This window comes from Microcaecilia unicolor, chromosome 7 (assembly GCF_901765095.1).
Source record: "Microcaecilia unicolor chromosome 7, aMicUni1.1, whole genome shotgun sequence".
NCBI lineage: Eukaryota > Metazoa > Chordata > Amphibia > Gymnophiona > Siphonopidae > Microcaecilia > Microcaecilia unicolor.
Window position 1 is genome coordinate 134407509 of NC_044037.1, and position 12591 is coordinate 134420099.

At 42.0% G+C, this 12591-nt stretch overlaps 1 protein-coding gene across 4 annotated transcripts in view; it reads left to right on the forward strand.

Moving 5' to 3' along the window:
• YBEY (ybeY metalloendoribonuclease) overlaps positions 1-12591 on the forward strand; it is a 383228-nt gene that overhangs the window by 55446 nt on the left and 315191 nt on the right. For all 4 annotated transcript variants that reach the window (XM_030210679.1, XM_030210681.1, XM_030210680.1 and 1 more), the window contains exon 3: positions 6948-7079. In XM_030210679.1, coding sequence (XP_030066539.1) covers positions 6948-7079 — 132 coding nt within the window. The remainder of the gene's footprint in view (positions 1-6947; positions 7080-12591) is intronic.

Consider the following 12591-nt stretch of genomic DNA (forward strand, 5'->3'; position numbering starts at 1 on the left):
TTTTATGACAGTCCTTTTCCTCAGCTGACAGCAGATCCTTCACACTTTCCACCAGTCTTCAATCCTACTTTTTTTCAACAATCTCCTCCCCTTCTCAGTCCCATAAAACTCACTGGTTCCACTAGTTCTCTCCAAAGACCCTGTACAGGACCCAGTTAAGTTCCTCCACAGCACAGCCCTTGCAGCTGAGCCCCGCCTTCCTGTGACTTGAAGCCTTCCCATTGGCTGGATTCTACCACAGCTTCTGCACTCAAATAGGGGGAGGGAACACTCTCCCTAGACCTATCCAAGCAATCCATGACCACCTACCATTCAGAAAAGCACTAAAAACTCATCTATTCAAACAAGCCTACCCAAAAGACCCAGATTAATCTCATGAACCCATCTACCTTCCATATACTGAAGAGAAAACGACATTGACCCAGAATCTATCTCCCACCTTACCCTCCTTTCTCTATCACCTGTCTCAACCTACCTACCCATCCATCCTTCTATTATGTTATACTTAATTTCCTACATTACATAACAAAATTCTGTGTTACCTATTACTATGTAAGCCGCATTGAGCCTGCTTTTAGTGGGAAAGTGCGGAATACACACTTAGCCATCCTTCTGACTTCAGTGTGTCCCCTGAAGGCCCTGACTGCACTCCACTGAGGCAGGATTACTCCTTTGTACCAATTGTGCTGTCTGCTCTGTTGCTGACAAGGGAAGGAACCACCTGGATTAAAGGCAAGATAGCATGTTGGTAGGGGGGATTCAGTGAATCTCCTGAGGCCTTCACCTAGGGTTACCATATTTGCGGAGACAGAAAAGAGGCCTCAAAAAATAAAAATGGTTGCTATCTTTGCTAAAGAAGTATTTAATCATACCAAATGTATAAATGGCTTTTAGTTAAGATAATAATCTACTTTTCATAAATTTCCAGATTTGGTTTTGACTGAGTCTGAGCCCAAGTGTGCTTATCAGAAGAGTGAATATCCCTCAACAATTATGGTTAGCTTCTGAGATACATGTGAAAGTCTTTGCTTGACATATGCTTTATGATGTGCTGCACAAACAAAATTCCTTTGACAGGTTCAACCAGCAGGGAAACAGAGAGGAGATCAGCAATGCCCTTCCCTCTCTTTAGCACCCCCATGTGTCCAGACTGACTAATAGGACAGAGTTGATTTCACTCATGTGGACAGGTATGTTGGTCATAGGCACATAAAAGAAAAAGAGGACATTTTCCTAAAAATTAAAAACAAACAAACCTGGAGGACATATCTGAAGAAGTCCAAAAGAAGGACATGTCCTATGGTAACCCTACCCTCACCACACAGCACTGCTGACTACTCAGTGTGCAAGACATTGCACATCAAGGCAGATTGTGTAAAAGTCAAAGTATAGTGCAGATGTCTGCAGGAGATACAGGTCTATGGCTATTGCAGTGGTTGGGGCTGAGTGTAATGTTAGATAAAAGCAAGTGCTCATTGATGTAGCGCACCAAGTAAAGGTTAGTATTCAGCTAGGCAGACCAATGTCCATAAGAGGTGATCACTAAATTGAGGCTAGTGCGCATTAGAGAATTTTTGTAATAGTTCCATCACAACATCAAGTCCTCCTAGATCACACCAGACATTGCTGTTTCAGAGTTGTAGCCCTACACTTTGGAATGTGCCACCTTTTGATGTTTTAAGAAATGTAAACTGGCCCTTAAAGCCTATTTTTCTAACCACCAGAACATACCAAGTAAAATAAAACTCAAGCATATCACCACCGTGGAAAGCAGCCTGTGGAGTACCTCAAGGATCACCATTATCTCCAGTTGTCTTCAATATAATGATGATCCCACTAGCAAAGTCCCTATCCAATCGAGGCCTTAACCCATCTATGCAGATGACGTTACAATCTACATTCCCTTCAGACAAGACCTAACAAAAATAACCAACAAAATCAATGATGGCCTGAACATCATGGACTCTTGGGCAAACTCATTCCAACTGAAACTGAACACTGAAAAAAACACACTGCCTCATCCTCTCATCTCAACATAACAAGTACAACCCCACAACCATAAACAGCCCAGGTCACACCCTCCCTACTTCAGGCAGCCTAAAAATACTCGGAGTCACAATCGACCGCAACCTTACCCTCGAGAGCCAAGTAAATTCAGTAATAAAGAAAATGTTCTACTCAATATTTTTTTTTTTTTTTTTTTTTTTACAACTTTACCCCGCGCTTTCCCACTCATAGCAGGTTCAATGCGGCTTACATATTATATACAGGTACTTATTTGTACCCGGAGCAATGGAGGGTTAAGTGACGTGCCCAGAGTCACAAGGAGCTGCCTGTGCCTGCAGTGGGAATCGAACCCAGTTGCCCAGGACCAAAGTCCACCACTCTAACCACTAGGCCACTCCTCCAGCAGCATACAATCTGTTTTACTGTTCTGGGATCCTGGATTGGCCACTGTTGGAAATAAGATACTGGGCTTGATGGACCTTTGTCTTTCCAAGTCTAGCAATGCTTATTATCTTATGAGGTCTGATGTGCAGAGCTTATTTCTTAATGCCACATCATAATATCACAATTCTCATGTAGAGCCACAAAACACCTTTTAGGGTGGATAGTGTTCACAGTGAGCTCCTTTTATTAACAACCATATGTAGATCCTTCAAGAGGTAATGTGTCATGATTTACGCTGTACACCCTTTCTGATGTTTTGGTGCCACCTCAGTAAGCCCAACACACAATCTCTCCACTGCAAACACTATACACAAACTGGAATAAGCAGGATGGAATCCATTTACTACTTTGGGTACTGACACATACTTGTCACCTGGATTGACCACTGTTGGAAACATACTGGGCTTGAGTGGCTTGACAGACCTTTTGTCTGTCCCACTATGACAATGCTTATGTATTTATGCCTTAGTGGTTTGAAAAGACATTTATGTGTATGCACTAAAATTAGTGTGCATGTGTATTTAAATGATGATAGATCAAATGCAAATGGAGCTTTCTTTCTTTCTTTCTTTCTTTCTTTCTTTCTTTCTTTCTTTCTTTCTTTCTTTCTTTCTTTCTTTCTTTCTTTCTTTCTTTCTTTCTTTCTTTCTTTCTTTCACTTTCAGTTCAATCAGGAGCATTACTGGAATTCTGGTGCTATAAGTCTTCATTTACAACTACTCAGAGATTGTCCCCCTGTTTTAATAGCCCCTCCCTCTCACTGTCCCCAGTCTGACACTGCAGCAAGAATCCATAGAGTGGGAGCAATTATAGGGCTCTTTCTAGAATCCTGTATCATGGGATCTAAATTTGGCCACAAAGCATAGTCCTCATTGATTACAATGACTTTTTCCCTTTGTAGAATCAGAATGTAAGGTTAGGGTGCACTCTACATCTTGATTTTTTAGGTAAAATTTGAATTTGGGTTGGTGATTTTTTAAAATGTTTTCCCTGAAAAATAAGAATGGGGCAATTTTCAGACTGCAGAATACAGATCTGTGGGTAGTGATTGCACAATATTGTGTGTCCTTACTTCTTTGGTGTTTTGGTTTTGGACCACAATATTTCTTTGTCAGAAAGTTTATCATTCCATACTGGAAAAATCCAAAAGGGTCCATCACTATCTGGCTGTGCAGAGCTAGTTTTTAACCCCTTATTGCCCTCAGTGGCCATAAATAACAAGAAGTGACTGAACTAAACAGTGAGAAAAACAGCCCTGAATGTATAACTTTAAAGGACCTGCAGATAGACTGCTGCTGTGCAGTCTAGCTTTACTAAAAGTACCTTTGAAACTTTCCAGACACTAGCTAGAAAAAAAGACTTCTACCTTTTTGCTATGTACACACAGAAGCAGAGAAACAAAAATTCTTCTTTCTGAGCAGCACACTGCCTCAAAACTGTCAGCCAGGCGTGAGTATGCCCCACTGTCTTGCCCCCCCCCCCTCTCCCTCCAGCAAAGCAATAAATAAGAAACCCAAATACTCCTCCCCCTCAACACTTACCCATTTCTTCAGCACTTGCTCGATCTGCTGCTGCCTCCGCTCCCTCCCTGTCTGGGTCCATAACTGACTGTAAATAGTGGAGCCACGTGCTGCAACACTCAGGCAGGCTCACAGTCACAGCCAGGCTCTGCCACCGGAACAGAAAGGCAGCAGGAAGTTCATCACACAGGGGGAGGTTTTGTAATTGTTCTGACGATGAACTTCTTTCCTGCACTGAATTTAAGGAGGCAGGGGAAGGTAATGTTTGGGCTGGGGAGGCTTAGCCTCCCCAAGACTCTTATAAGGGGCGCCTATGATGGAAACGATTAAAACCTTTCTTCCCGAGAGATATTTTTCAAAACCTAATACAATCAATGGTCCTAAGCCATGCCGATTACTGGAACATAATCTACGCGGGATGCAAAGAAGAACTCACACAAAAACTCCAGACCACCCAAAACACAGCAGCCAGGCTGATATTTGGTAAAACACGATTCGAAAGTGCTAAACCCCTCCAAGAAAAGCTGCACTGGCTCCCAATCAAAGAAAGAATCATCTTCAAAATCTGCACTTTGATCCACAAAATTATCTACGGCATAGTCCCAGAATACATGACAGACCTCATAGATCTACTAACCAGAAACAGAACAGAATCATCTCGATCATACCTAAACCTACATTACCCAAATTGCAAAGGACTTACATACAAAACAACTTACGCATCCTGCTTCTCCTACATAAGTGCACAACTATGGAATAGGCTCCCAAAAGCTATGAAAACAATCCATGACCATCTAAACTTCAGGAAATCACTAAAAACCAACCTCTTCAAAAAGGCCTACCCCACTGATCCACCGTAAATCACCACACCTAGCAACACAGCATTACCAATGATCGCACTGGACAATATATAATCTTCACTCCCTTCGACCCTCATGGTGCTTGATACACACCTATACCTCATTCGACCACAATTTAACCTTTTATTTGTTATCAACCAACTTGGCGAACACCATTACGGTATTATGTAAGCCACATTGAGCCTGCAAAAAGGTGGGAAATTGCAACAAATAAAATAAATATTATTTTACATAGGGTTTCCCCTTAATTGCCTCATGATCCCTATTTCTAGTTAGCGGCAGTTTGGACAGGTGGTTGCATTTCTATCTGATGCAGTACTACATCTCGATCATTTGATTGTAGTCTTTCCACTACCTCCCTTCCTGTTGTGTTGTTTAATTAATGCATTTGTTTTATGTTGATTGTACCATAGGCTTCCTACATAAGTACATAAGTAATGCCATACTGGGAAAAGACCAAGGGTCCATCGAGCCCAGCATCCCGTCCACGACAGCGGCCAATCCAGGCCAAGGGCACCTGGCAAGCTTCCCAAACGTACAAACATTCTATACATGTTATTCCTGGAATTTTGGAGTTTTCCAAGTCCGTTTAGTAGCGGTTTATGGACTTGTCCTTTAGGAAACCGTCCAACCCCTTTTTAAACTCTGCTAAGCTAACCGCCTTCACCACTTTCTCCGGCAACGAATTCCAGAGTTTAATTACACATTGGGTGAAGAAAAATTTTCTCCGATTTGTTTTAAATTTACTACACTGTAGTTTCATCGCATGCCCCCTAGTCCTAGTATTTTTGGAAAGTGTGAACAGACGCTTCACATCCACCTGTTCCACTCCACTCATTATTTTATATACCTCTATCATGTCTCCCCTCAGCCGTCTCTTCTCCAAGCTGTATAGCCCTAGCCTCCTTAGTCTTTCTTCATAGGGAAGTCGTCCCATCCCCGCTATCATTTTAGTCGCCCTTCGCTGCACCTTTTCCAATTCTACTATATCTTTCTTGAGATGCGGCGACCAGAATTGAACACAATACTCAAGGTGCGGTCGCACCATGGAGCGATACAACGGCATTATAACATCCTCACACCTGTTTTCCATACCTTTCCTGATAATACCCAACATTCTATTCGCTTTCTTAGCCGCAGCAGCACACTGAGCAGAAGGTTTCAGTGTGTTATCGACGACGACACCCAGATCCCTTTCTTGGTCCGTAACTCCTAACGTGGAACCTTGCATGACGTAGCTATAATTCGGGTTCTTTTTTCCCACATGCATCACCTTGCACTTGCTCACATTAAACATCATCTGCCATTTAGCCGCCCAGTCTCCCAGTCTCGTAAGGTCCTCTTGTAATTTTTCACAATCCTGTCGCGATTTAACGACTTTGAATAACTTTGTGTCATCAGCAAATTTAATTACCTCGCTAGTTACTCCCATCTCTAAATCATTTATAAATATATTAAAAAGCAGCGGTCCTAGCACAGACCCCTGAGGAACCCCACTAACTACCCTTCTCCATTGTGAATACTGCCCATTTAACCCCACTCTCTGTTTCCTATCCTTCAACCAGTTTTTAATCCACAATAGGACATTTCCTCCTATCCCATGACCCTCCAATTTCCTCTGTAGCCTTTCATGAGGTACCTTGTCAAAAGCCTTTTGAAAATCCAGATACACAATATCAACCGACTCCCCTTTGTCCACATGTTTGTTCACTCCTTCAAAGAATTGAAGTAAATTGGTCAGGCAAGATTTCCCCACACAAAAGCCATGCTGACTTGGTCTCAGTAATCCATGTCCTCGGATGTGCTCTGTAATTTTGTTTTTGATAATAGCCTCTACCATTTTCCCCGGCACCGACGTCAGACTCACCGGTCTATAATTTCCTTATGTGCCCCATCCAATCTTCCTGATCCGCCCTTCTGCTTCTAATTATTTTCTGTCTCATCCCTATTCCTACCCTACTATGCCCCTGTTCCCAGTTAACCTTTGTCTTTTTTCATGCATCTCCTACCATGTTTTTGTTAGGCATCCAAATCAGCAAAACACATGTTTGGAATATTCCATGTTCACATATGAATCTTTGTGGGTCTAAGAATTGTGTACTGATTTTTTTTCCAGAATTTAGCAGCTGGAGAGCTGCCACAACCCTCTTTTCCTGATGATTATAATTTGGGAGACATTTTTCTGGGAGTGGAGTTTATTTATCAACAGTGCCAAGAACAAAAAGATGATTTCTACAGTGTCATGACTGTAAGTATTGCAAAACCTGTCACTTCTGTACTCCTGTATCATATATGCAAGGTTTTTATATTCTGTCTGAGGGGCCGATAAAGAAAGCGATGCAGTAGTGCCTTGTGTCAATGGCTGAATGCACGACTTCTAGACCGGTGAGTCTGACGTCGGTGCCGGGCAAGATGGTGGAGGCTATTATTAAGAATAAAATTGCAGAGCATATACAAAAACATGGACTGATGAGACAAAGTCAGCACGGATTTAGTGAAGGGAAGTTTTGCCTCACCAATCTAATGCATTTTTTTGAGGGGGTAAGCAAACATGTGGACAATGGGGAGCCGGTTGATATTGTATATCTGGATTTTCAGAAGGCGTTTGACAAAGTGCCGCACGAAAGACTCCTGAAGAAATTGCAGAGTCATGGAATCGGAGGTAGGGTATTATTATGGATTAAGAACTGGTTGAAAGATAGGAAGCAGAGAGTAGGATTGCGTGGCCAGTATTCTCAGTGGAGGAGGGTAGTTAGTGGGGTCCCGCAGGGGTCTGTGCTGGGTCTGTTGCTTTTTAATGTATTTATAAATGACCTAGAGATGGGAATAACTAGTGAGGTAATTAAATTCGCCGATGACACAAAATTATTCAGGGTCGTCAAGTCGCAGGAGGAATGTGAACGATTACAGGAGGACCTTGCGAGACTGGGAGAATGGGCGTGCAAGTGGCAGATGAAGTTCAATGTTGACAAGTGCAAAGTGATGCATGTGGGTAAGAGGAACCCGAATTATAGCTACGTCTTGCAAGGTTCCGCGTTAGGAGTTACGGATCAAGAAAGGGATCTGGGTGTCGTCGTCGATGATACGCTGAAACCTTCTGCTCAGTGTGCTGCTGCGGCTAGGAAAGCGAATAGAATGTTGGGTGTTATTAGGAAGGGTATGGAGTCCAGGTGTGCGGATGTTATAATGCCGTTGTATCGCTCCATGGTGCGACCGCACCTGGAGTATTGTGTTCAGTACTGGTCTCCGTATCTCAAAAAAGATATAGTAGAATTGGAAAAGGTACAGCGAAGGGCGACGAAAATGATAGTGGGGATGGGACGACTTTCCTATGAAGAGAGGCTGAGAAGGCTAGGGCTTTTCAGCTTGGAGAAGAGACGGCTGAGGGGAGATATGATAGAAGTGTATAAAATAATGAGTGGAATGGATCGGGTGGATGTGAAGCGACTGTTCACGCTATCCAAAAATACTAGGACTAGAGGGCATGAGTTGAAGCTACAGTGTGGTAAATTTAAAACGAATCGGAGAAAATTTTTCTTCACCCAACGTGTAATTAGACTCTGGAATTCGTTGCCGGAGAACGTGGTACGGGCGGTTAGCTTGACGGAGTTTAAAACGGGGTTAGATAGATTCCTAAAGGACAAGTCCATAGACCGCTATTAAATGGACTTGGAAAAATTCCGCATTTTTAGGTATAACTTGTCTGGAATGTTTTTACGTTTGGGGAGCGTGCCAGGTGCCCTTGACCTGGATTGGCCACTGTCGGTGACAGGATGCTGGGCTAGATGGACCTTTGGTCTTTCCCAGTATGGCACTACTTATGTACTTATGTACTTATGTAGTTGAACTTAATGACAAGGTTTTGCCTACAGTAAGCTAATCATATGCTGTGAAGTGCCTGTCAGACGAATACACACAAGGTTCTGGGCTGGTGGCAGCCAGCACTGTGTTCATGTCCAAGCAAAATGAAAGGGTCAGCACACATCTGCACATGTGCTGGAGTGTAATTCTGCAGATAAATATCAGCCTTCTAAAACTGTTTGCACATAAAATTTTTACTATGCTGATATTTAAGTGCAAATGCAATTTTTTTCTGCTTGAACCATTCTTTCTTAAAAGTTGCAGGCATTGTTATGCTCACAGTAAAAGTAAAAAATTGGCATTAAATCCTCTCCTACTGCAGAAGAATGAACTAACTCTTCTACACCTCCTCAGACCGGGCACCCAACTTCTAACATTGTGCTCACCTTCTGTGTACTTCTCTGCATTGGAGTCAAATAGCTAATACCTCATTATCATTCATTTTAATATGCTGTGTGTCAGTGTTTTATGTGCAGGATTTGTTATCTCTTCGCAAAACACTTCTCTCAAGATTCAAGTTTATTTCAAACTTAATATACCACTTTAGAGTAACAAAGCATAACTACAGTGAATGCAACTATTGTTAGCATTTTTATCCCAACAATGTTATTGCTCTACAATTCAATCTACTTTGCTTTTACTAAAACTAAATTTTGAAAATGACTGTCACTCATGTGAGTGTGCTTGTTAGTCATTAATCCACCACAGCTAAAAAAAAAAAAAAAAAAAAGTGTTCAACAACTGCACTATCAGGAAGTGGATTGTTCATTCTGATAAAAAGTTCCTTCAAATCAGGTCAGGTCGCAATATTACTGATGCCTTTTAATTGGGTCTGCAGGTATTGATCAAAGGAATCTCTATCTGAAACACTTGACTTCTTAATAGCAAAGAATGCTTTATCATCCCATTGTCATTATCATCTGCATTAGTAGTAGTGCTAATTCATCACTTGCATTTTCATCTTCATCTTTTTTATCATTGTCAATCTGTCGAGTTACAGAAAAGGCTTTCACAAAGTTGAAAACGTTGTCTGTTGTTGTCCTATTTGTCATCTGATAGCAAATTCTGAATATCTTCAAGAACTGATGTAAGAATGTCAAATGTATGGAAACTTTTCAGTCTTAAGACCAGATAAGCAGACTATCAATCCAGTTGACTGTCATTGTAAAATTTTCCATGGTATGTCCAGCAGTCTGTTGTGATAGAGACATATGTCTTTTCACCAAGAATTGCAACCAGCTTCAACTTGATCTCCGCTTCAAAGTGACCCAACTCATCACTGTTCTGTTTCACTAGAGACTAATAATCAGTTGAGCAAGCACAGGCAACTCTCTACTCATAGGCTGTATTCCCTGAACACCAAAACTTAAGATGAGATGATCCACTGTTTTTGTGACAAGGTTTGCAATTGCAAAATCCTGTTCGACTGTCATGTCCCCTACCTCAACGCAAGCGGCGTCCTCGGGCTGCGCGGAGTCCCATCGACACTCACACTTGACTGGCACTGCCTGAGCCATGTGTTTGTAGTCCTCTCTGGGTTTGTTCAGAAAGTGGTGGTTGCAGGCTCCTTAATTGCTTCGCTTCCATTCACCTGTTTCTGCTCTCTCTCTCTGCCTGGCTTCCAGGCTCCTTGATTGCTTTGCTTCCACCCACCTGGTTTTGCTCTTCCTCTGCCTGGCTTCCCTTGCTTCTCTCCTATTGGTCTTCCGGTTCCTTCTTCCCTTGCTCTTGTCCTATGGCTGTGCCCCTTCTCCCTGCTGATGTCAGATGCCAGCACTTTATCAGCTGATTTCTCCCTGGACTCCATGCTTCGGCTTCTACTTTGGTAAGTGTTTCTAACTCTGTTGTCTGCTTGTTATCTACTGGTCCCTCGTTGCTGACTTTGCCTGTACCTGGATTACTGTCTTGCCTGCCGCCTGCCTACTGACTTTCGCCTGCATCTGGATTACTCTCTTGCCTGCCTACTGACTTTCGCCTGTACCTGGATTACTCTCTTGTCTGCCGCATGCCTACTGACTTGCCTGTACCTGGATTACTCTCTTGACATGCTGCCTGCCTAGCTGATACATTCATCACCCCGCTTCCAGCTCCGTCCCTTAAGTCCTGCAGGCCGCCTGCACCTAGGGGCTGAACCTCTGGGGAACGGCGGTCAGCACAGGTGAAACCTGAGGTTGTCCAGCCGCCAAGCAGAACCTGGTCCAAGTACCGGGCTCAGCAGCACTCTACTTGGTACAAGAACTCACAAGTCTGACATCGAGGTTTTGCTGTTTCATTTGGTTTACTGAGGAATCGTCATTTAGGTCTCTCTGCCACTTTTACTTTTTACTGTTAACTGCATGCATCAGAAGTAACTAGATAAAACTAGTAAAAATTGGTAAAATTATTACTTTGGTAAAAGTAACAAACTTTTCCTGCACTTCTTTACAAGTAAAAGTAACAAAACTTTTACTTAAGAACAGTAACTAGTTACATTTACTTAGTTACCTATACAACACTGGTTTCTAAAGGTGAACAGGGGCAATAGGTTGCTAGGGAAACGACGACTAAAGGAAAGAAACAAACACACAAAACTTCACAAACAAATGCAATTTATTTACAGCTAGCAACAATACATCACGGTAACAGACAATGTAATTCTGATTTCAGGCTCTCAGTTTATCCTAGGCCAGAGAAGTCCCTGACCAACCAGCAGGTAAAGCCAGATGTTACGGGAATCCTTAGCAACTCATTAGCCCTCTGTTTTACTTTTTGTTGTTGTTGTAAATATCTTTATTAATAGCTCACAAGATGCAAACAATTACTATCTAAACAAAATGGTTTCTATTTCTTTGAAACAAAGAACAAGGTAAATAGCTTTATAAGCTGTATTGGGTGATATGTATAAACGCATCACAAATTTGTATTGCTGTTCCCAATATAGCACATTCTTTGTTAAGGAGTGATAAAGTTTAAGACTCTTTAAGAGATGATCTTCCGTAACTGGTGTCGCTAAGTCCGCCGACCACTGCTGTGCCAAAGGGGCCAAATCAAAAGATGGCAAAATATCCATCAAAAATTTGTGATGACAGCGCAAAGGAACTTGTAACCGCGCCTCCAGACTATAAGTGTCTGTTAAAGTTTCATGTGTCTCTGCCATTAAAGCCATCGTTGGCAGAGAACACACATAGTGTTGTAGTTGTAAATAGGAAAACACATATCTAGTGTCCAGGTGGTAATCAGCATATAAACCCATTTCCAAGTTGTACTTAAGGGTGGAAAAATAGGATATGTATGCCAAAAGAGATCCAGCTGATTAGCCCAGGCATGCAACACAAAACTAAAGTGGAAGGAATGAGATAAAGAAAGTTAAACTGGTGTGTAAAAACAAATGTGATACTGTACGATACCAATAGTTTGGCCTGTGCCGCATGCCACAGGCAAAAAAATATAATCATACTGACAACAATCCCAATCCTCCACGGTATCTAGGCAAGTAGACCCAGGTGATAGACATTCTGGTTCATTTCCCATTCCATAAATAATGATTGAAAAGCTTGGTAAGTAGTTATCTTAAGTTGCACTAAGTACCACAGCGAGCATTTGACATACATACAGCCGGCAAGGCAACAAGATCATGTTATATAACGCAACTTTCTCCCATCAAGGATAATGGATAGGATTTCCAGGCACGCAATTTGCTCTTGGTGTCAATGCAAAGGGGATTCAAATTTGTTGTACAGAGAGTGGTAAGATCTCTAGGAATTAGGATATCTAAATATTTGATGGAGTTGCAATGGTAAAGCTATAGATTCATGCAAGTTAAATTTGAAACCAGAATAATAGGAAAATTCATCTATAATGCTTAGCAAACTTTGTAAGGAATCCTGTGAATGGGATAAAGTAAGAAAGATATAATCTGC